This window comes from Lissotriton vulgaris, chromosome 9 (assembly GCF_964263255.1).
Source record: "Lissotriton vulgaris chromosome 9, aLisVul1.2, whole genome shotgun sequence".
NCBI lineage: Eukaryota > Metazoa > Chordata > Amphibia > Caudata > Salamandridae > Lissotriton > Lissotriton vulgaris.
The window spans coordinates 1,059,822,523-1,059,847,873 of NC_141697.1; the positions used below are offsets into that span (position 1 = coordinate 1,059,822,523).

Genomic DNA, 25,351 nt, shown 5'->3' on the forward strand with positions numbered 1-25,351 from the left:
ATAGTGGTGTGCATCGAAGTGGGAGTGCTGGGAGAACGTACACTAATATGGGTAGGAAGTTCATCTTGATGCTGGCGACTTTCTCCAGCCAAGATATCTCCAACTTCCACCACCTGTACATGTCCTTACAAAGGACGTCCAGCAGTGACGGAAAGCTGGATTCTTATGAATGGTCTAATGTTTTTTAATTAAGGTGATTTCCAGGTATCGATTGGAGTGACCTCCGGCTGAAGAACATTTTGACCTCATGAAGACGCCTGTGTTGTTTTTGATGCTCAGTTTCACTATGGCAGTCTGTAGTCTCCCCTTTGTGAAGAAAACATGATATACACATACTTACTTTTTCTCAGTGGTTGGGGATCTCTGAATTAATTCCTCTGTTGTTCCTTGGTTGGGTGAAGGAGGCCTACTTTGTCTGCGCACATTCCCATGAGTGAGGACGGTGTGTATTGTCTCTATGACTACTCTGTATGGGCTGTCTGTTCTTGGTAACTGACACGTGGCACATCCCTCTTCTTGTGTTTCATCTTGATTCTTTAACCCATCAGGGAGATGCTGCTGAAGTCCAACAGTCGCATTAAAGTCATGGAAGGAGCGAGAAACAACCTTCCAGATGAGGCAGCATTCCAGGCAGCCAGAGAAATTCACCGATTATCAGAAGGACTGACAGAGAATGACCTCCTCCTAGTTCTAATCTCAGGTGAGCTGTTGACCAAGAGTGCAGATTCCCTAAGTTAAGGTGTGTCTTAATACCGCCTCCCTCTGCATGGGCGCATCATTTGCTTCTTGTGAGGGCAGTCTGGCTTGACAGTGAGTAGCTAGCTCATCTTGCCTTATCTTAAAATCAGCTCTGGGGCAAATTTCAAGGGTGAACTGATCATTTCAGCACAATTACAAAGCAACCATTTTGAAATCCCAATTGCAGTGAAAATTGTGAAGGCAATTGTGACGTTTTAGAAGTGAAAGCATAGCACCTGTGTAAGAAAGGCTTTATGGCCCATCTCTTCTCTGTTACCTATAAACAGGCTATTTACCTTTTATTAATATTAAGACTATGTCTAGATAAACAAGAAGTTGTTGAATTCACTTGTTAAAATACTCCAAAAATGTCACCTATTTTCTAGAAACCTTTACAGAAGACTGTCAATGGATGACTTGAATATCACATACTAATAAGATCTGCCGTACAGCGCAATCTAGACTAGTGTTTCCCAAACTGTGTGTTGTGAGCAGATATTTGATGGGCCATGACCGTTCAAGCCGTAAATAGAGATGCCTTTAACCTCATAGGAGCGTTGAACGTTCAGCGCCCAGTGCTGAACGTTCGAAGAACGAATGCTGGCCCGTCGGCCAACGGTCGTGCGCAGCACTGGCAAGGTAGTGCTTGCGACGACCGTTGGCCGACGGCAGCACTTAAGGGGTTAATTCCTGTTTATCTTGTCACATTTGCCAGTGTTTCAAAGACAGAGGTCAAACGGGCTATGTTTTATGACAAATCTCTGCTTATTTTTTAACACGGGATTGGTGTTTACAACACCGTTCTCTTTGCAGTCAGAGAAAGAAAAGTAAAGTGGATTATGTGACACTCTTGCTGGGGTACTGGGAGTGTAAAAGGAAAGGCTGTAGCAAGTAATGGACAACACAATCAAAATACTTGTAAATGATCTGAGCACATTCAGCAGTTAGAAAAGCCAAAATGAAGCACATATTTTGTGTAGTTCTGGAATGTGATCAAAACCAAGATTTTAATAGGATCAAAACAAATCAAGACACTTAACTTGATCTACAAATGATAAATATTCACTGAAATCCGATTTCCACACAATATAATTTGTGTGCAATATAGTTTTATCAGGAAAGCTGTATGTCTGTTCAAATGTAATGGCCATTTCAATAGAAAGTGTGCTGGCTGTAAGTGAGAGTGCGCTACCACACAATGCTTTATTTACATTGAAAAATTGTCTGCCATGTCCATTAAAGTTAGGTGGAGCGTGAAAGTTTGTAGTTCTTAAAATTGGATCTGTGGTTCTAAAAAGTATGGCAAAGCACTTATCTAGATCCAGTCTAGGATCTGACCTCCTGAGCTGGATACCTAAAAATCGCTGTATATGCGGAGTATCAGTTCATATTGTTGGAGTTCAGCTTATAAAATTCCCTTCCTATAAACAGTGAAAAACAATGGACATTTTTGGTAGCCGATATACCACAAGCTTGATAAAGGATGACTTTCACAACAACAAATGGAAGATAATACTTGGTAATAATGAGATGAGGTGCCAAGCAGGGTCCTCTTGATGTACAGTCTTCATTTCTGACAGGAAAAGAAAAGGTCTAACTGCCAATGGGCAGTATGGGGAATCCAAATCTGAGCACAAGCGGAGAGAAAGAACCTGAGTGGAGGGAAGGAATCCAAGAACCTGAAGTGAAAAACATAGATGTCCGTCAGTGTAAGAGGTTTTGTGAGACTCCTATTCGAATTCAGGAAGTCAAACACAATTTGACCGATGGACGCCTTTGGCTTCCTGTTGCATCTTTGTGGAGGTCTTCTTTTTTGGCATTTTCCTAGCACAAAACATCCTAATTCTGTATGACTGAGGCTCTGTTTATACCTAAACCGCACACCTTTTTTTCTGCCAGTAAGGAAAATATTGGATTGTGGTGCACCTTCCTAGTTGTCATTCTACAAACCTTCCTGAAAAGTTGCCTTTCCTTCAGAGAAAATATTTCCTACATGGCACTCCGAGTTTTTGCAGTGCATTGTTTCTTGCAAGATAATTGCAAGAATATTGGAGAATGAATGCTTTCCCGTAGTTCAAGCTTTACTTATGCACATGTAAAGTGAACAATATGATGACAACATTGAACAAAAAATGTTTGGTGGAAGTAATGCATAATGCTGCCCATGGTTTCATAAATGTGGTGGTCTTTTTCACATTATTGTGTGGGTTTCTGTGAAATGAAATGAAATGAAAAAGCATTTATTAAGCGCATAGCTACCAGGGGGCATACCAGCGCTAGCGGAGGCACAACAATAGACACCACAACCACATTAAGGGAAAAGCCAAGTTTTTAGAAGTTTACGAAAGGCTACATGATTAGATTCACTGTGCAATTGAAGTGGAAGGGTGTTCCATATCCTGGCAGCTTTGTAAGAAAACATTGCGAAAAACCTGCTTATAGCCCTCTCATCGCCAGCTACATCTGATTCTACCTGCTCACGTTGTAATAATCTGGCAGATATCTTTTATGAAGAAATTCAAGCCACATATACCTCTTTCCTTTTGCGGATGGCCACAGTAATTTTCAAACACTGGATATTATTCCTCAGAGCAGGGAACATCGCTTGGAGGCAATTCCTTTGATGGACTCCAAGTTGTTCGAAACCATCTCGGCGCTTGTAAAGTGTGGGCCTCCAGGAGGATGCCATGACAGAAAGCCACCTTATTCCGAGCCTGTGACTTAAAGCTCAGATCACGGTCAAGCCAGATACCCAGAGTTTCAATCTGGTTCTTGGGAGCAGGTGCGGAGCCCAGACAGATTAGCCACATTACTTCTGCATTATAAATGGAGGGATTCCCAAGAAGCATCATTTATCTCCATTTAATTTCAAATATGAGTGATCCATCGACTTGGCCACTTTCTCCAAACAAGGGCGTAGGCCACAAGAAGAATTATCAGAATGGTTCAGGGCCACGACAAGTTGAGTGTCTTCAGCGTAGGTGACAAAATGCACCCCAGAAGGAAGCACAATCTCCGCTAGCGGGCTCATATATATATTAAACAGGGTGGGATTCAGAGACAATTCCTTTGGAACCCCACAGCAGAGAGTCAACAGTTTTGAAGTAGCATCACCTTCAAAAACCTGAAAAGACCTGCCTTCTAAGAATGATTGCAGCCACACTACAGATCCCCCATTCACCCCCAAATTTCTAAGTCTATGGACCAAAATTTGGTTGTTAACTGTGTCTAAGGCTGCACTGAGATCCAGAAGGATGACAGCTGTAGTGCCTCTGGCGTCCAAGATCTTCTTGCACTCTTCGACTACTGCCAAGAGGGCGGTTTCTGTTCCCTGTAGTAGTCAAAAGCCAGCCTGTGAAGGGTGGAGAAGATTGTGGGACTCCAGAAATGTAGAAAGTACTGAATTGACATGTTTTTCCACAATTTTACTGATCCCTGGGAGAAGCGAGACCAGGAGATCAGGGTTAAGACTAGGCTTCACCATAGCACTTTTCCATGGAGGAGAAACTACTCCAGTATAAATAGACGCATTAATCAGCTCCAGTTTGATATGAAAGACAGTTCCGGATGCCCATTTAAAAATACTGGGAGGAGCTGAATCTCTAGGCGAGCCACACTTTACATGCGCCGAGATGGTATCGAACGACTTGGAGCCCATCAAAGGAATTGCCCCCAAACGATGTTCCCTGCTCTGAGGAATAATATCCAGTGTTTGCGAATTACTGTGGCCATCCACAAAAGGAAAAGAGGTATATATGGCTTGAATTTTTCCATAAAAGAAATCTGCCAGATTATTACAACGCAAGCAGGTAGCATCAGATGAAGCTGGCGATGAGGGGGCTATAAGCAGTTTTTTCGCAATACGAAAAATTTTGCAAGGAGAACTAGCTGCCAAATAAATTCTTTCTTTATAGTATAAGGCTTGGTCCAATTTAATTTCTGCTTTATATATTTGAATGGCCTCCCTATATTCCAGTTTCTTGTCTGAGAAGTCCTTTCTCCAAATTCTTTCAAGTTTCTTACAAGTTTGTTTTAGCTCACGGAGCTTGGGAGAATACCATGCCATTCTTTTGGTCCCGGCTGTATTCTGAGTCAACTTCTTCGGGAGAACCTAGTCTAGAGAACCCTCAATCCATTTATTTAAATTTTCATTAGCAATAATGGGATTAGGGTCAGGAATCGGCTTAGTGTTTTCCAAAGCCAGAATCCACTGTTCTAATGGAAGTTTAGACCAAAGACGTGCCAGGCTTCTAAACTGCCTGACAGATAAAGTGGGGCACGTAGGGGTCCAGATAAACGGAATAATAAAGTGATCAGACCAGGGCACTGGGATAGGGTCCCTTCCTGATAATTCATCAATGTTGGAGAAAATAGGATCAAGTAGGTGGCCTTTCACATGGGTAGGGTTAACAACCTTTAGTTTAAACTGATCGGCTGCAAGGTCATTAATTATCTCCACTGTAAAATTAGAGGGGGCACTGGCTAGGTTAGCTGTTATATCAGACAGAAGGTTACAGAATTGACCCAGTGCACCAGGTGGACAATAGATTAAAATATCTGACAAAGTGAGCGTGGATGCGAATCCAATCGTAAATTAGAGGTTCTCAAAGTTTGTTAACAGACCTACAGAAATGCGGCAAGTAAGCTGGCTTTTATGAATGATAGCAATGCCGCGGCCTTTACCTGAAGCTCGGTCTTGCCTCTGGATAAGATAAGCAATGTGAATTGTGAAGCAATGTCTTATCAAATACAGATGTTCACATATTGTTTTTAGCCCACCTTTCCTCAGTCCACAAAAATGCATCAAGGTTTCATTCAAATAAATAATGATTCTTGTTATCAATATTTGTAGATCACTGCTTTTGTCCCTAACAGTGCTATGTTTTCCATCTATATAAAAAATTACAAGGAAAAAGGTGGTTTGCCCATATAACCCCATGTAACCTGGGCAGAAATACTCAAAAGTAAACAGTGGTATACCTTAAGGATAGATTCATATACACTTTGTTTCCACATTACAACAATACATTTCCATAGGAAATATGACAAAATCGTTGGTAAATTAATTTATCAGACTATTTAAAAAAATAAAAATAACTGTGCATCTATGTACTTACAAAATTATTATTTTTTTTCTCTCTGGTGAAGTGAATAAAGGACAAACACAATTGCATTACTTAAGTGAAACATGCACACAGTACACAAAACACGCACTAGCTGGAAATTTCAACACCATCCAAATGTCCGAAAGGAATAGATAAAGTGATTATCCATCCATTTGGTCCTCCATTCTTCTTTATTTCTCGGAATATGTGGGTGGTTGTGAACTAAGCTCAACCACAATCCACCTGGAGGTAGTCATATAGTCAAGAGCTTCCTTTGGCTTTCACCCCCTTTAACAATTTCTCGTTATGATCGGAAAAATATAGATGATAATGTATCTTTTTTGATTCTTTCTACTAGTGAGTCGATGCGTTTCGTCCTGTCTTCATTAAAGGCCACCTCAGTACTGGGAAGACAAGTAGACCCAAGCCTATAGGGTGGCCGCATGTGGAATGCTAAATATTAATAATGATCCTGTTCAACATCACTTGTGCGAGCTTCCACCAGAAATTGATTGAATCCTGGTCTGTCAGTTAGAAATGGGTAGAGCAAAGCAAATTCTCTAGGCTGTTTACATTTTTCTATTTGATCAAGATTGGTGTTAAGGGGAACTTCTCTGTCCTCACCTAAAAAAGAGGGATTCTCCAGAAGTTTATTTGATCTTCAGTATATCTGACCATATGTGGCTCAAAACATACTTATGGCAAAAGTAAAGATGTATATAGGTATCACAGTTTGACTGTATAATTCATGTGATCACAAAATGACAACAAGGTCTCATCGGGGACCCACACTCCTCACTAGGTGCAATAAACCTATATAAAAAGTTCCAAGAAAAAAGGAGTTTTGCCCATATAACCCCCTCTAAACTGGAGAAACATACTTAAAAGTACACAGTGGTGTGCCGTAGAGATAGATTCAAATACACTTTCTTTTCACATTGAAACAATAAATGTCCATCGGGAATATGACTCAATCATTCATAAAATAATTTATCAGACTATTTAAAAACAAAACGAAATGTGCATCTATAAACATTCAAACATGTTTTCTTTTATCTCTGTGAAGTGAATAAGTGAATAAAGGAAAAATAAAAGGTTGATTACATAAATGAAACATAAACACAGTACACAAAACCCACACTTGCGGGAAAATTCAACACCTTTCAATTGTCCATAAGGAATAGATAAACTGATTATCCATTAGTTTCTCCTTTCTTCCTTATTTCTTAGAATACACTGGTGCTGGGAAATAAGTGCAACCACACTCCACCTAGGGATAGTCATATAGGGCCACATGTATGAAAGTTTTTTGCATTCGCAAACGATGCGATTTGGTAAAATCAGTCGTTTGCAAATGTAAAATAGCCTTTCATGTTGTGTGAAAGGCTTTGTAGTTGCAATTTTAGGTAATACAACTAGAGATTCTCTTAGCACATGTATGACGCATTTTCCAAATGCAAACTGTGCATTTAGGATTACTATCAACTTCCAGTCGATGGTAACCATGTGTAAACTTTGAAAAATGCACAAAACGGCATTTTTCAAAGTGCGTGTGCGCTTTACATGTGCACATTCATTTTTGGGGGGGAACGTCAGGAGGGCCTTAGGCCTCTGGGCATCCTTGACTTTGCATTATCTAATTTGTGATTACCAATTAGGTAATTGCAAAATATCTAATGCATACCTATTGGCTTCTATGGTATTTTTGGCCCATAGACACGAATGGAGTAATATTACCTTATAGCGATTCTTTGTTTACCGAATCGCTATTAGGTCATATTACGGAATCACAAAATCTTTGGCGATTCCTTACATACATAGCATTTTGTGATTACCAAATAGTGATTCAGTTAAAATTGCTATTTGGTAATCGTAAAATGCTTATTTGATGCATGTGGCCCAATGTCAAGAACGTCTTGGAGCTTTCATACCTTTAAATTTCTCGTTATGACCGAAAATAAATTAGTTGATAATGTATTTTGTTTGACTCCTACTAGTTAGTCGTGTTTCGGCCTTTCTTCATTAAAGGCCTCCTCAGAACTAGGAAGATGAGGACTCAAGCCTATACGGTGGCCGCATGTGGCATACTAAATATTAAATATTTAAAATTATGTTTTCATCTAAGCTCTTTCTTCACTAAAGCTGTCCTTGTTGCACTCTTTTGCCGATGCTGTAGTTCGATTTCTGCTTTTGTATTCTGCTATTTTCTGTTGTCCTTACTCCTCACCTTTCGTTAGTGTTCTAGTTTGATGTGTGGCTCCAGAATTAATCATTTTGTGGCCCTTATCCTATATCAGGGTTCTATTATGACTAGAAGGTTCAGCTGAAATAACTAATTTACCTGGTGTCTTTCTTTGTTAATATTTCATAATTCCATTATTTTTTCTGAGTGTTGGGCTGTATTGTAGGAGGCTGCAATTACTGTTTCTTTTCTTTGTTTATAGTTCTGTTATACCTTCATATTTTTCACTCTGTGGTATTTTGCCATCACTTAGTTTTATGTTTTAGGACCTTACCGTACATTTTTTGTGCTTCAGATTTCGTCTTTGTTCTCCTTAGCCTAGTCAATACTATAGTTTGGTGTAGCTCTTTGGCTTGTTCCCTTACGGCATTAGACTGCCAGGTCTATGATTGTTTCTTTGGGTTGTCTTATCTGTTCCTTGTGCTCTGTTGGACATTGTACTCTGCTTTCATCACTTGTGTCTATGTTTCTGTCACAGGAGGAGGTTCTGCCCTGCTGCCAGCTCCCATCCCTCCCATCACTTTGACAGAAAAGCAAATGGTCACTCGACTGCTGGCATCACGGGGAGCCACCATTCAGGAACTAAACACCATTCGCAAGGCCCTCTCCCTGCTAAAAGGTGGAGGCCTGGCAAGGGCTGCTTATCCTGCACAGGTGAGGGGTGGGAATGTGTGAGGAAGGAGAAAGAGTGAGTTGCCCACTGGTGCAAGGGAGTGCAGGGAAAGCGTGCAGGAGCAGACACAGGAATGTGGCATACGCAAATGTGAACAGCAGATTAACACTCTCTTGAAATTTTACACCAGAAAACATCCAAAAATGTTCTCTAACTAAATGTCTAGTTTGCCATGTTCTTCTTTCCAGTATTGTACTCTTTCTTTCTTTAGATCGCCTTTGTTTCCTACTGCTTTTCTTGATTCCCTTTTTTATTGTTTACTTGCCTTGCCAATTCTCACATTTTAGTTCCTGCCTGCTGTCTGTTGTTGATGACATATAGGGTTGGTCAGATAAGTAAGCCGGGAAGTGGTTCATCTCCGCACGTGGCTACAGAAGCAGCATGGACCAGACTGTCCCCTGTGATCATCCGGCCGCCACTGGCAGATAGACATCAGAGACACGCCTGGTGATCCCAGGGGAGGGGGGTTTGATGCAGGTTTTAAATAGCAGCCATTACAGCCAGTACATTAAGATCCCTGCGGTTGGAAATAATTGTCGTCATCCTGCTCACTTTAAACCAAGTGCATTCAACAAGAATCCTGGTGACCTCATTGTTTGTTTCTCCTCACAGGCAAAGGGTGCACAACTATCTTTTTTTATTGATTGGTTGTTATTTTAATTTCTTATTTGTCCCTGGTCTTTTACCACTGGGGCCACCAACCTTGTTGTCTGTCGCTTAGTGGCTGTCAGATCATGGGGAATATTAATATTCCATACAATCGGGGTGGAAATATGATTGGAATTAATAAGAGGCACCAGGGATGGTCTAAATCATATACTACTGGCACCTCCCTCCTCCTCACCAATGCAAGTGTTGAGCAACCAGTAAGAGATACCTATAGTACCTCCAGAACGACAAGGAGGGGACAGACAAAAACTGAATATTTTCCCTCCACAAAGGCAGATGAATATCCTGTATCCTCATTTGGTATTTCCATTACTTGAATGACCTGTGGCCGTTTGTGTTGTATATCTCGGGGGTGAGGCAGCCTAGTACATTACATTGGCGTTGAGGTAGAACTTTTCAGAATCTTTGACTGCTGAACAATAACTCAAACCTTAATAAACGAGCTGCTAGATCTAGCAGGACAAACATAACTTGCTTAGTTATATGGCTCAGTTTAATTGGCTTACAGTGGTGGTAGATCATCTAATGGACTGCGATGCCATCATATAATTGTTTTTTAGAACTGGCAGTGTAAGAGCACCTTTTACCAAGGCTGAAAACGAAAAAGGGTGTTAGAACAATCTCTGTCTGTATTGCTATCATGGGGGGACCTTGTCATGAACTGTAGCAAGCAGGTAAAAAAATTGTTGGAACAACCCAGAATGCTTTTATCATGATCGGTCCTTTTCCCTTTAATTCAGTAGCCAGAACCTTCAGGTTGCGTTCGTGTATCTTTGCCCCTGTGTCCTTCAAATTCTTTTTCTGAGACTCTTTGCTTAAGGCCACACCCTTTCTTTCAATCTATTTTGCCTTTTTTAAAATATATATTTTTTTTAAGCCAAAGAAAAGGACGCATATCTTTAAAACACCAGACATGAACAAAATACAAGATAGTACATGTAAGGCATGGCCAGACACCCCTTAAGTTGTTCTTATTAATCTGGCTCCTGGGCTAGGGGTTGGTGCAGGGCTGCCTTTTCTAGACCCCAACCGATGGTACTCCATCCAGCACCCCCAAATCTTATAAAACGTACACGTACAACCTCTGCTACTATAGGTTACCTTCTCTGCTGCCATATAAAGGTCCATCCCCCGGCACCACTTGTGTATGGTTGGCTCCTCTGGGCCCCCCAAAACTTGCCACAGCCCTCTTGGCCACCACTAGTCCCAAGGCACTGAAGAGGAGTTTGAAGCTCTTGATATCTACATCATTTGGGGGCCCCAACAGTACATATTTCGGGTCAAGTGGTAGAGGAGCCTTCAATATATTGAGAGTTCCTGAACAATCGCCTTCCTATAGTCCTGTATACGGGGGCAGCCCCAGAGTGTATGCATGAATGACCCGATGGCCTCTTTGCAACATAAACAGTTTGATGTGGTGACCCTCCACAAACTGTATAACCTGCGTCTGCAATAGTAGACCCTATGGAGTATTTTAAATTGTATCAAGCATAGGCACGATTTAATAGCTACCTCCAGTGGATGTATCAACGCCACTTCCTAGTCTGTCTGCGAGGTCACCCACATCTCACCTCCATCTGTCTCTGAGTTGGCCCAAGGTGTCTGGCATGTTGTTGTTAGTCTTATAGGTAAAGGACACCGCACCTGTCCAAACTTTTCCATAAGCATCCGCCCTTCTAAAGGGGTGTAATTCCTGCTGTATCTCCAACCCCGCCCCTCTGCCTGCCAGGCATAGCGCAATTGCACATATTTTAAAAATTGGGTCGTATGTAGGTAGTATTCCCGTTGAACAGAGAAGAAGAGCATTATATCTCTGCTCTCCAGGATATTTCCCACGTTGGAGATTTATTTAGTGTTCCAGACCCCAAATCCCTGAAGCTTTGCCACTTCTCTCAGCCACATTCCCTTCCAAAGGGGAGTTTCCCTGGTGAGTTTGAGTGCCCAGCTAATTGTCTTTGTAGCCTTGCCCCAAGCCGCCAAGGCCACCATGTTGGTGGCAGCCATTGGCCCCCCCTACCACCATAGAGGTAGTGTAAGTGTGACCTCTGTTCCAACATGGCACGCTCTAGCCTAAAGGTCGAGTGATCGTGGGGTGTAAAGATCCAGTCATTAATGTTTATCAGGTGGGCCTCCCAGTAGTACCCCACAATATCCAGGAGCGTGAACCAACCATCATATGGATTACGTTGCAGTGTTCGAATCGACACTCTCAGTTGTCCCCGTCCCACAGCATAGACCTCAGTTCCCCATTCATCGGATAGTATGTATTCTGCAGCACGCACAGTAATTTGGGGAGTGTGATCATGCTGGAGTGGGCTACCTGTCGTATCCGGGAGAGGGGAAGCCCCTTCCATCATCCAGCATCAGCCCGAAAGTTCAACATCACAGTTCCCAGATTACTCCTGAAATATAGCTCCTTCTGCAGAATCACAAAAATCCCCAGATATTTAAAGCTGTCTACTGCAATTCCAAGCCCATGTGGGAGGAGCAATAGATCTACCAGGCCTTGAGGAGAATGCAGCACTGATTTAACCAATTGATCCTCTACCTAGAGTGGGCCCTGTGGTCCACAAGGTTCTGAAATAGTACTGGGATTGTAGCATCAGGGTCTGTTATATATAGGAGAATATCATCTGCATATAGTGATATTATTTCTTCTTTCTCGTCTGTAGCTGAGATGTGGAGCCCCCTTACGCCACAGTGCATACTCACTATGCATGCAAGAGATTCTACTGTGAGGGCAAACAGGAGCAGGGACAGGGGACATGCCTGCCTTGTACCCCTCGCAATCAGGAACTCAGAGGAGATATTCCCATTTACTCTAACCACCACCACGGGTTCCGGTATAGTTCCGCCACCCACCTTCTATAATTTAGGCCAGCCCCAAATTTCTGTAGTGTCTGCCCGCGGATAGGCCAGTGTACAGCGTCAAATGACTTTTCGGTATCCAACGAGAGGAAGACGTGTGGCGCCTGTCTGGCCTGCACTGTTGTTGGCCAATTATGTGTATGGCGCAGATTAGGCTGTGTTGACCTACCGGGCTTACATCTTGATTGGTCAGTTAATTAAAGGTGGTATAACCTGCAAAAGTCGTGTCGCCAAGATTGTGGCCAGTATTTTGGTCTCGACTTTGAGCAGTGAGATCGGGTGATAGGAGTCACACCCCTCCCTGGGTTTCCTCTTCTTGGGGAGCACTATGATGGTGACTCTCCGGAGATCTGGCGGGAGCTCCCCTCTGCCTGGGGAGATTTAGGTTCTTTGTCTTTGCCAATGAGTCCAACACTGATCCTGCTCTGCACAGAGAGAGTAAATGTACCCAGCACTCCTGGGAGCAGGCCACCATTCCCCAGACCAGTACCCAAACCCCCAGCCACCCCCACCACTTTAGATCTTACTGAGTCTATTTAGACGCCTTCGTACCTCCTGTCTGCCCATGGTCCCTCTACAGGCAGGCCGCAAGCACACTCCCATCAATGGCCCAGCCGCTTTGCTACAGATGGAGCGAGGAGGAAGGATGCCAAAGTCCTTGTAACCTGTGCACCCGGGCCTGCCACCCTTAACGTCACTGCCCCTGTGCCACCGGGTTCGAGCTGCTGCTGTCTGCCTGGGACTCAACGGAGCACCTGCTCCCCACCCATTTCCCCCCTCTCCAATGCTTAGAGGGAAGGGGTTTCATACGCCTGTACAGCATCGCAGGAAGGACCACTCCTGTGGCCAGTCACACTTCCTGGTTTCTGCAGGGGATGTCCCAGGGGATTCTGCAGGGCCTGCCATGCATCCGCGTCCCCGCTACCCCGCATGCTAGATTAAAGAGTCTCCATGTTTCCTCAAACCAAGTGCCTCTCAATATATTCACTTTGGGCTGGGGCGCCTGTTGCTTCAGTCCAGCACTGAGGCCTTAGGGAGGCAGTCACCAGATCAGTCGGAGCTCGCTGACGTTTCAGGCCAGGGTTGAAAGGGGAGAGACCCCGGCAGCGCCACTAGTCATTCAGGACTTAGCAACCTCCGCATGCAGGGGGGGACCTCTACGGTCAGGTGAGCCCTGCTGCATCTCTGTCCAGCGAGGTCCGGTTACCCTGATCTTCTCCTCACCTTCAGGACCTCTGCAGGGACCCCCCGTCTCGTCACTGGTGCCTCTCCTGGATCTGCTGCAGCTGCGACCCGCCCCAGCACACCACGCCGGGGAAGAGGGATGGTGCGAAGGGGGCAGATAAAACAAGGCTAAATGGAACCCACAGGCTCGCCGCCCAGGCTTTGTCGCAGTCGGCAATCGTTGTCACCACTCGGCCTCCGCCATGTTACCTCCGGTCAATGCCTCCACAGCCACCCAGTCATGACTTACTGCAAACCCGGGTGCTAAGTACGAATTTCATCTCATTCGACATCGGCCCACGAAGTCGAAGGCCACGTTTCATGTTTGGATGGCAGGATAAGTGGAGGATTAAAGTTGAGCCGCCGGAGCTCACAGAAAGTGCTGCTTGTTGGCCATCTTGCTGGCCACAACCCTCTTTTTTCTTTTTTTGAACAACTCCCTATTTGCCTTCTTTCTATTGATAAATATTATCTTTGGTACTCTTCTCTTTTCAAAGTCTTTTCTATTGTCTTTCCTTTTCTTCACTTCCTGGTTCCCCAATTCTAGAACATTGTATCTTCTCCTCTATCTACCCCTTTATCAGCCTTTTTATTTCTTTCGCCATGTTGCTTTACTAATTCTCATATCATCTTCCTTATAAATTTCAGATTGTCAGCCTCATCCTGTCTGATGTGATTGGAGACCCACTGGACATTATAGCGAGTGGACCTACTGTACCCAGCCCTAACATTGTGCAGGATTGCCTGCAGGTATTGACTAAGTACAACCTATGGGATGACATGCCCTCATCTGTACAGACAGTGCTGCTATCAGGACAAGACCAGAATTTGGAACCTTCTGTCGATTTCAGCCATGTCCACAATGTGGTAATTGGCTCAAACACCCTTGCATTAACAGCAGCAAGACATCAGGCCGAGGAACTGGGTTACGTTCCTGTGGTCCTTTCCACAGGAGTGAGTGGAGACGTACTCAGCATTGCTCATTTTTATAGCTTGCTTATTGGCTGCATCTGCTCTCACTTAACCAGAGTAGGAGGTGATCCCAAAGCAGATGAAGAACTGAAGGAACTGGTTGCCAAGCTGGATATTCCTGGGATGGACCTCACAGATTGCTTCAGAGTGGTGAAAAGTCTTGAAAGCAGAAGTCCACTTTGCCTGCTGGCTGGTGGAGAAACAACTGTCACACTTCGGGGACATGGGAAGGGTGGCAGGAACCAAGAAATGGCCCTGAGAGTAGCTTTGGAGCTTCACAGAGATAGTGATAGCTTGTTACCTTTTGAGGTTCTTTTTCTAAGTGGTGGTACTGATGGGCAGGATGGACCAACAAAGGCAGCTGGTGCTTTCTGTACTCCACAGTTGGTGGGTCAAGCAGAACAGGAACACCTTGACGTGCAGAGTTTCTTGCGCCGTAATGATTCATTCACATTCTTTTCACACCTCAACATTGGCAAAAACTTACTGGTGACTGGTTTAACAGGCACCAATGTGATGGATGTTCAAGTGGTTCTGATTAGAAGCAGAGAAAATAGTTGAGTCTGCGCTCAAACTAACCAAAGTATAAGGAAAAACACAGTCATACAAGCCAGACCGCAACCACTGACGTCACCAATGTATAAAAGCACCACAGTTTAAGACTGCTACAGCCTCAAAGCATCCAAGTTTTTGATCAACCAGGATTAGCAAGAGCCATTTTGTGAATCGCTAGGTCCAAATCAAAACAAAAAATAGCCGCATCTCTTTTCATGCTCAACCCAAATGGGAGCATCCTAATCTATTAGTGGGAGTCAGGCACATGCACACCTGTGGTGTAATAATGGGTACATTGCCTCATTATTCAGGCCTAGAATATTGAAGCTATTAAGCACTCAAACTAGGATTAACCGTGGATGCCAAGATTTACCAGAGTATCCAGCAAGCAATCATTTATAAAGCCATATTGAAAGTATGTTTTTTCAGGGAATACTTTATAGATTGATGTCTCTTCCTCTGCTCTTCTCTCAGTCATACATGTTTGGCTACTTCCTATGCTATTTCTATGTAAATATAATAAATATAATCAAACTGATGTTTATGCGATCTCAAATGTGTCAGCAAATATTAACATGTAGGTGTTACTTACTCAGAACACAATCTGACAAACCTGTGGGTTTCAAAACATCACTCAGTAAGAAATCTTTGGAGCAGGCAAACTCACATAATGTAGAAAATTACTTGTTCAAGAAGACTTTGACTTGAGAGCCATCAGGCTCAAGAATATTATGGCCAGCAGCTACTGGACACAGAGAGACTTTTGTTTCCCCCCTTACTAGACAATTTCTCTGAAGCAGTGCTTTCAGTGGCTAACATCACTTACTTGGCCATTTCTGCATTGTTTAAGGTTGATGGGACTAAAAACAGCATCTGAAAGAGACACGATATTGATAGATTCCTTACCGTAGAATATCTCCAGGCATCAGACTGGATCCGGAAAGTTTTTGTCAGCAGTACCCCTGCGCGTTGGAAGGTGGCGTTGTGCGGCTCCGCATCCGTCACGGAGACTTCTTAGGTGCCACCCATGCGCGCTGATGTCTGTTTCTTTCTTTTGCGTGCTTGAAAGCGCAGATCCGGTTAGAGCACATACCCTAGTCACTTTTTTACTATATTTTTTGAGTCTTTGACTCCTGGTGCCATGTAGGGATGCATGAGTGTAAATCTTGCGGGGCCTATCGCCGTACGATTTCGGTGGCCGACCCCCATGGTGTTTGTCTCTACTGTCTGGAGTGCGCCCATGACTCCCGGTCATGTTCTGACTGTCTGGCCATGGCTATGAAGGCCTTACGGGAATGGTCCCGTAAGCTGCTGGAGGCCCGGCAGTCGTCTCCGCGCTGTTCGAGGTCCAGGGGTCGATCAAGGGCCCGATCGCGGAGCCATCATCATCCCTCCTCGGGGTCGAAGTCTTCACACTCGTAATCGGGTAGGAGACGTCATAAGAAGAAGTCGAAGAAGCTTTCCGCTCTCCGATGTCCCCCCGTTGGTCTCCGGACGCGTACGAGGGGGCCGGGGTTCCACCCCCCTGGCTCCTTTGGAGCCTGTGAGTCCCGCGGCCTACCCACCTTATCCGGGTCCATCGGCATCTCCTGCCCAGGTGTAAGCTTTTCTTGCAGCCATGGACCTCCTCTTCAGGCCTCGGGCTCCTGCCGGCGAGGCTTCGGGCCCGCAGTCCCAGTTGAGGGCCCTCCCTTGGCTCCGGCCCATGGCACCACAGGGACCTCTGCTGGCAGCTCTGGCCCCGGCGCAGTCCGCGGCTTCGAACCCGGCGCTGGAGTGGGTTCTGTTTGTTCCGCCACCGCCTTTGCCCGGTTTTCCGGTCAATTTTGCCCCTAATTAGGATACGGAGCTGTACCCGTGATGCCCGGCGCCGTTCCCAGCGCTGTTCGACAATTTGTATTCCCCTCTCCCTCCCCCACCTCCTCAGCCTGTTCCACGGGCGGTGGAGGAAGGGTCTGAGGACCCTCTTGCATGGCAGTGCAGGTCGGAACAGGAATGGACGGAAGAGCTGGAGGATGCCGGTGGCGTTGACCTCTCCTCTGACCCTGGTTTTCTTTCTCCTCCTGCTGTGGCTATGGAAGAGGGCGCTACATACACTGTGGTGCTCCGTAGAGCAGCTGAGGCCCTTGACCTGCCTGCAGTAACCCTCAAGACTAATCTCCTCACTGAAGTGCTTCAGCCGGCGGCAAGCTCTTTGGAGCCCCTGCTGCCATTCAATGAGGCCCTAACTGACGTCTTGATGGGCACTTGGTCTAGACCAACCACGGGCGTCCCGGTGGATAAGAATGTGGCCAGGCGCCACCGCCTGGCCCCGGATGACCCTGCTTTTCTGTCCACCCACCCAACCCCGGAGAGCCTGGTCATCCAGGCCTCCACTTCCCAAAGCGCATTCCCTACTGCTCCACTGGATAAGGAATCCAAGAAGCTGGAACAGTTCCGCAGGAAGCTGGAATAGTTCGGCAAGAAACTGTGTTCTTCTGCCAGCTTAGGGCTGCGGTCGGTGAACACCGCATGCCTCTTGGTCCGCTATTCCCACACTGTGTGGGACACGGTTACACAGGTGCTGCCTCAGTGTCTGGAGGAGGTTCGGACAGTGCTTTCCCAAGCTGTTGCTGAGGGGAAAGATGCAGCAAAGTTAGCCGTCAGGTGTGGACTGGACACCGCTGATTCACTGGGTAGGGCGATTTCCACAACAGTAGCCCTCCATCCCCACCCCTGTTAGTGGTCCACTGGTTTTTCAGGGGATGTACAAAGTTCTCTTATGGACATGCCCTTTGATGGTACTTACCTGTTTGGCGATAAGGCAGATAGTGCGCTGGAGCGTTTTAAGTACTCCTGGGCTACGGCCAAGTCTTTAGGTCTCTCCACCACGGCCCGGCCACGTCTGCATTTAGTTCCTTTCGTGGCCACGGAAGGGGCACCCGACACATTCGTTCAGCCAGAAGCCTGCGCAGAACCAACGTCAGCGCGGATGTGGTTCCCTTCGCTGCGGGACAGGGGGCCAGCGTGCGGGTCAGTCCACCTCCGCTCCTGCAACACCCGCCTCAAAGCCTTCCTAGTCCGAGCTTTGGTGCACACCCCACGCCGGTGGGCAGCAGGAGTTGCCATCACCTTCCCCACTGGCGTTCCATTATCTCGGACGTGTGGGTGCTGCAAATCGTCTGAAGGGGCTACTCCCTCCCCTTCGAGACTGCCCCTCCAGCCATGCCTGTCTGTTCCACTGCTTGTCGGGGGACCATTTTGCACTTCTCCAGCAGGAAGTCATGGCCCTCTTGTCAAAGGAGGCCATCGAGCGCATTCCTGGGCCGAAAGTAGGACGTGGTTGTTATTCCCACTACTTTCTGGTCTCCAAGAAGGAGAAAGGGGGCCTGCGTCCCATCTTGGACCTCAGGAAAGTCAACCGCTTCCTCCGGAAGGAGAAGTTCAAAATTATGACTCTGGCTCAGGTCTTGGCTGCCCTCGACCCTGGAGACTGGATGGTAGCGTTGGACATGCAGGACGCATATTTTCATATCCCGGTCCTGCCGCCCCCCCCCCCAGCGTTACCTGTGGTTCACGGTAGGCCTAGAGCACCTTCAGTTTGCTGTGCTCCCCTTTGGCCTTACCAGTGCCCCTTGGGTGTTCACGAAAGTGATGGCGGTGGTCGCAGCTCATCTGCGCAGATCAGGGGTTTCAGTCTTCCCCTATCTCGATGACTGGTTGTTGAAGGCGGGCTGGCCCCAGACATTCGTCTCCCACCTCCAGACTGTGGCCGACCTCCTGCATTTGCTGGGGTTCTCCATCAACGTGCCAAAGTCGCACCTGAGTCCCTCTCAGAAGCTCCCCTTCATCGGAGCGGTTCGGGATCCGACGTAGTTTTGGGTTTATCCTACCGAGCAGTGTGTCCAGGATATTCAGGCCTCTATCCCGGGTTTTAGTCAGGATGACACTCCGGCTCCTGGGCCTAATGGCCTCCTGCATCCAGCTAGTGCAATATGCCAGATGGCATATGTGGGCTCTGCAGTGGGACCAGAAGTTCCAGTGGGCACAGCATCAGGGCAACCTGTCCGAACACGTCCAGATCTCGGAGGGCACTTTACGACAATAGCTGTGGTTGCTCACGAATCACGATTGGGTCAATGGCAGATCCCTCTCCCTTCCCCAACCGGAGCACACAGTGGTGACGGATGCGTCCCTCCTGGGATGGGGCGGCGACATGGGAGAGGCGGAGATCAGAGGCCTCTGGTCTCCAGCAGAGTCCCCGCTCCTTATCAACCTTTTGAAGCTTCTGGCGATCCAACTTGCACTGAAAGCATTCCTTCCCTCTATCCGGGGAAGTGTAGTGCAGGTGTTCACGGACAACACCACCGCCATGTGGTACTGCAACAAACAGGGCGGGGTGGGGTCATGGACCCTATGTCAGGAGGCTCTCCACCTCTGGACATGCCTGGAACATCAAGGCATTACCTTGGTGGCTCAACACCTGGCAGGTTCTCTGAATGCCAGGGCGGACAAACTCAGCTGCCGGTGCATGATGGATCACGAATGGCGTCTGAACTCGGAAGTGATGCAAGGTCCCTTTCTGCAGTGGGGAGAGCCTTGGCTAGATCTATTCGCCACCGAAGAGAACGTGCAATGTCATCATTTCTGCGCGTTGGAATTTCCAAGGCGGCACTTGCTCAGCGACACTTTTTGTCACAAGTGGAGCTGCGGTCTGTTGTACGACTCTCCGCCTATACCACTTCTGCCCAGAGTGCTGAAGAAGATTCGGCACGGCCGGGCCCAAGTCATCCTTGTGGCTCCGGATTGGGCACAAAGATACTGGTATCCCAAGCTACTCAGCATGGCAATCGATCCCCCGATCCGACTGCCTCTTCGGGGGGATCTTCTGTCGCAGCAGCAGGGGACGGTCCTCCACCCGAACCTGCCCAGCCTCCACCTCCATGCGTGGAGATTGAGCGGCGACAGTTGACAGCTTTCAACCTTCCTTCCGAAGTCTGTGATATTATTCTGGCAGCCAGGCGTCCCTCCACTAAGACTGAGGCCCTTCTGTTCCTTCTCTCTTTGGCCCAACAGGGCTCTGCTCTGGGCACTATCAATGATCATCTCTCGGCCATTTCTGCCTTTCTACGGCTTCCAGATCAGCCTTCTCTTTTTAAGTCCCCAGTTTTTAATCGCTTCCTGAAAGGCACTACACACACGTTTTCTCTTGTGCCTTTTTATAATGCCTCAATGGGACTTAAATCTTGTCTTCACCTATCTGATGTGCGCTCCCTTTGAGCCACTTCATAACTGTCTCTTACGTCTTCTCACTCTAAAGACGGCTTTCCTGGTAGCTATCACCTCTGCCAAAAGAGTGAGTGAGCTCCAGCCTCGTTCTTCTAAACCTCCTTTTCTCTCTGTTCATCCGGACAAAGTGGTTTTAAGGACTCATCCTTCTTTCTTGCCAAAGGTTGTCACACCCTTCCACATCGGGCAGACCATCACTTTGCCCACTTTCTTTCCGCCTCCATATCCTTCAAAAGAGGAAGAGAGGCTCCACCGTCTGGACCCAAAACGTGCGCTCTCGTTCCATCTGAAGTGCACACAACAGTTCCGAGTGGATGACCAACTTTTATTTGGCTAGGTGGGCGCCAAAAAAGGTCGGGTTGTGCACAAACGGACCATCTCTCGGTGGGCCGTTCTGTGCATCAAAGCATGTTACTCGTTGACTAAGAAGGAGCCTCCTGTGGGGCTGCGTGCCCATTCTACCTGGGCAACAGCAGCTGGCAGCCACTACTACTTTGAGACGCAGCGTTCCCTTGCAGGACATCTGTCAGGCAGCTATGTGGGCCTCGCTGCACACGTTTACCAAGCATTATTGCCTTGATAGTCAAGTCCGGAGAGACTGCTTCTTTGGCCGTTCTGTTCTCCGTGACTTTCTGGTGTGATCTTGCTCGCAGATCCACCACCAGGGTTGGTATTGCTGAGATATCTATTCTACGGTAAGGAATCTATCACTAACGTGGCTCTTTTAGATGCACAAGATACTTACTTGTGTAAGGATATATCTGTAAGAGACATTAGTTAGTGATAGATTCCTTACCGCCCCACCCATCCTCCCCGTTCTGCGAACTAATTTCTAGGGTTAAGGTTATCCCTTTCAGGGCCCTATTTTCATGGCACTAGTGGTCAGATTCTTGCATGGCTCTGCGTTCCTGGCACGGAAAGTCGTGTACAGAAGTGACGTCAGCGCGCATGTGTGGCACTTAAGTAGTCTCCGTGACGTCATCTCGGCGCCTACGTTGCCAGCAATGGACGTGGAGCCGCACAACGGCACCTTCTGACGCGCAGGGGTACTGCTGATGAAAACTTCCCGGATCCAGTCTGACGCCTGGGGATATTCTACAGTAAGGAATCTATCACTAACTAACGTCTCCTACAGATATATCGTTACACAATTAAGTAACTTGTACTTCCATCAAACAGCTGAATGGTATATTTAGAGTTCCTTTCACAGAAACCATTTCCTTTCTCCTGTAATAAAGAGTACATTTTTTGTAGTTCAAATGTAAATGAAGTGAATATTTAACAAACTAATTACATCATTATTTTACTAAAAACACAAGGAGCTCTCTTGCGAGCTGTGATTGAATTCCCTTCTCTACATTTGTGGCCCACACACGTAGCAGGTGTAGAGTTCCTTAAAATTGTGGAACCTGTACATATGTTTTCAAGATTAGCCACTCACCAGTGCTGGAGAAGTCATGATCTATTGCATTGTTATTCAGTGGATTTGCTCACAGTCTTCCCATTTGGGCTTTTGGGATGATTGAAGGCTTGGTTACTCTTTTGGCATTTTCATGAGAACGGAAGAAGGCGTCAATAAATCCCCACTTTTACATTTTGGAGTAAGATTGTTCATGAGAAACACAGATTATTAACTATAATTTGATGTGCACCCAGTTGGGGAAAAGACAGTTGATGCAGATTCTAGCACGGGCCTGATAACCCAGCAGGACATAAATGTAGGGCCCACAACACTCAAAACATCAGCCATGAAGGCCCAGTCAATGCAGTCAAATACTTTCTGACCTTTTAGCCTTTAGGAAAGCACTTAAAACTTGGCTTTTTAAGGGGGCGTGGCTTGCGCGCCGCTGCATGATGGCGTGTCGCGCTTGAGCTCCAGGGCGATTAAGGTCCGTTGGAGATTATTACCAGCTTTCTGACTGCCCCTCTTCAACGGGACAGCTCTCCTATACGGCGGAATATGCAGGGAGACGTTTAACTGCATTTTCGGCGGATTCTGACGGGAGCTGAGTGATTTCCTGTCAAGTTGATGTGACGCTCGTTTTCTTGACGGGCGGCCGCCATTTTACCCGCTTATGACGGAGACCGGCATTTCTCTTCAGAATCGTCGCAATGGCTACATTGTTGCCGGCTCTGCAGGATATCTGGGACAATTGACCTCCAGTGACTACATTTGGTAACTTTTTACTTTTTTCTTCTTTTTGTGCTGCTTGGCTGGTTATTTTGTTGCTCACGCTCTGGTTACCTCAGTGCAGAAATTTGAAGTTGGCGCTGCATTTTTCTTACTTTGACTTTGCTTTGGCCTTTTGATTTATATGAGGCTCTTCTATACATTCTTGCGCTCACATTCCATATAAGTCCGCCTCTGTCACTAATTTGGCTTTCTCTGCACTCAGAGTGCCTTATTCCTTTATTTTTGGTGTGGAATACGCAGTTTCTGACCTCTCTTCTTCCTCAAGTGACTGTGTATTTTTCTTGGTGGCTGTCACTTCATGGTTGCAACTATGGGCCGTTCCTTAACTAATAAAGACTCAAAAGATGCTGGCACCTCTCTTAAAAGACTTAAGCCATTGTCTCCTACGCCTGAGTCCTCTCAGTCAGACACCAACTCTACTCTTTGCACAATATTAACGCGCCTTAACGAAGTGCATGATATTGCGCAGTCAACAAAGACTAACACGGATTTATTGCAAGTGGAGGTGTCCGCTATTAGGAATGACTTCAAGGCCCTCTCTATTCGTGTTTCGGCCACGGAGACACGTATCAGTGGTGCAGAGGATAATTTGCAGAAACAATCCAGGTCCCTCACCCACTTAGAGCGCTCAATGGCGGCATTGCAAAAGGATCTCACTGAGCAGGAGGACCGTAATCGTAGATCTAATCTGCGCATTTTCGGTCTGCCGGAAGATGCAGAGAAATCATCTTCTTCTATGATTGATTTTTTATATCAATGGATTCCTTCTACTTTACAAATCTCATTCCAAAGGGATTTTGAAATAGAAAGGGCACATCGTGTCCCCACTTTTCGTTCTAAATCTGCAACCCAGCCAAGAGCAATAATTTTTAAGCCACTGCGTCATCAACATACAGAGCAAATTCTTGCTCACATGCGGAAGGTTAAATCTGTCTCCTGGGAGGGTCATCGAATTTTAATCTCTCAAGACTTTGCCAGGGATACAGTCATAAGAAGGAAGGGCTTCCTCAATCTTCGGAAACGTCTTTCTGAGATGAACATTCCCTTTTCCTTTTCTGGTCCATCGAAATTCCGCATTACTTTCAAGGGTCGTTCCAGAATTTTCGATGAGCCGGCTGATTTAGCTTCCTTCCTGGACAATCAGATGGAGATACAGATGGAGATTCAAAGGGCGACTTCGCAGGATCCTGGTGCTTCGGGCACTTGAAATGTATACTTATGTCTCCTCTGTGGTGGTCTTATGTATACCTATATTTCCTTTCTCTCTCCTCTTTTTTTCAAGTCTATTGACTTAATTGTCTCTTATGATCTGTTTCCTTTGCTGTTCGTTTATTGGTCTTGTCTGTTTGTAACTCCGCTAATGGAGTTTTCTGTTCTGCTTCATGTCTGCACTGAGCTCTCCCTGTTCCACTTCTATTCAGTTTATCTTTTTAGATTTACGTAGTGCTTTTATTTCTTACTATTGTTGGTGTTTCTTTTTCTATTTTATATCTCTGTGTTGTATTTTACTACTTTCCTTGGTATATTTTCTGTATTCTCTAACTTTTTTGTGGTCATGTTGTTTAATCTATTGTGTCTATACCATTTGTGTTACTTGTATTCGTTGCTACTTTGAATATATTGATTGATTCATAGATGCTTATTACTTACATTTCATTATCTTGTGTTCAGTTCTAATTATTGTATAATTTATTTATATATCTATCTCAGGACAGTTTCATTGTTTGGTTGCTTACTTATTCATATCAATTGCCTTTCTCTAATTCGTATCAACTGTTCTCTTTCTTTTGCGTTTTATAATCTCATCTCCTCTTCCTTTCTATTATTATATTTTTGACATGTTCATGCATTTTCAAATCAAATTACATGTAGTAAGTTCTATACAGTTAAGGATTGTTAATTAATTGAGTATTTTTAGTTTTTACATATTCATCTTCATGAGATAGTGGTTTCTTCTTTACTCTAACATACTGCTTTTTGATTATCAGATTGACTAGTTTTAGTACCTATAGTTTCTATGACACTTGATATTATTTTAATAACTAAGTGTGACTTTACAGATTTGCATGATGGATTGTTCTTTTTTTTTATAATATTCTATTGATATTAGTTCATATTTTGAATGTTCCTATTTCCTACTTCAATGCAATCAGCTAGGTAATATATTGGGGCTGTTGATATCAATTATTTTTCCTCCTTGTACGGTATCCTTTCTCGCCTTTCCACGTTCTCCCTAGTATGAATTTGGTCTTTTTCAGACCTCCCCTGCTGCTTCTTCTCTCTCTTCTCTTTTCTTCTCTTTTGTCTTTTTTCTTCTTTCGGATTTCCCTCATGGATTCTCCCTCTTCGTTGTTTATGATTGATGTTTGGTTGCTTGTATCTGTGCTGTTGGCTGTCTATTTTTCATCTATGGTGTCTTTTTTCTTTTTTTATGTATTTCCATGCCGGGTTTGAACGTATTATCCCTTAATGTTAAGGGTTTAAATCATCCGGTGAAGAGGTCAAAAATCTTAGATTATTGCAAATCTCTCTCTTCAGACCTGATCCTTTTTCAGGAAACAAAGGTCTCTACCAGAAAAGCGCTGTTCCTGAGGAAAGAATGGGTTTCTGATGTGTGCTGTTCTGATGCTTCTGGCAAACGAAATGGGGTCATTACATTAATTTCAAAGAATTCAGGTTTATCTATACTTTCTTCTGATCACGATTCTGAAGGTCGTTGGTTATTAACTAAGCTGTCTGGGTGACATAACGATCTTTATGTGATGAGTATTTATGCCCCTAACAACGATGATCCGGCCTTTTGGAAATCGATTACCAAAAAATTAAATGATACCCCGCATTCT

At 45.4% G+C, this 25,351-nt stretch overlaps 1 protein-coding gene across 2 annotated transcripts in view; it reads left to right on the plus strand.

The window, feature by feature from the left end:
- Positions 1 to 15,584, plus strand: part of GLYCTK (glycerate kinase) — a 115,179-nt gene extending 99,595 nt beyond the window's left edge. For both annotated transcript variants that reach the window (XM_086939025.1, XM_086939024.1), the window contains exons 3-5: positions 549 to 700; positions 8,564 to 8,739; positions 14,168 to 15,584. In XM_086939025.1, coding sequence (XP_086795151.1) covers positions 549 to 700; positions 8,564 to 8,739; positions 14,168 to 15,052 — 1,213 coding nt within the window. In that variant the 3' untranslated portion in view covers positions 15,053 to 15,584. The remainder of the gene's footprint in view (positions 1 to 548; positions 701 to 8,563; positions 8,740 to 14,167) is intronic.
- Positions 15,585 to 25,351: the final 9,767 nt, after the last annotated feature.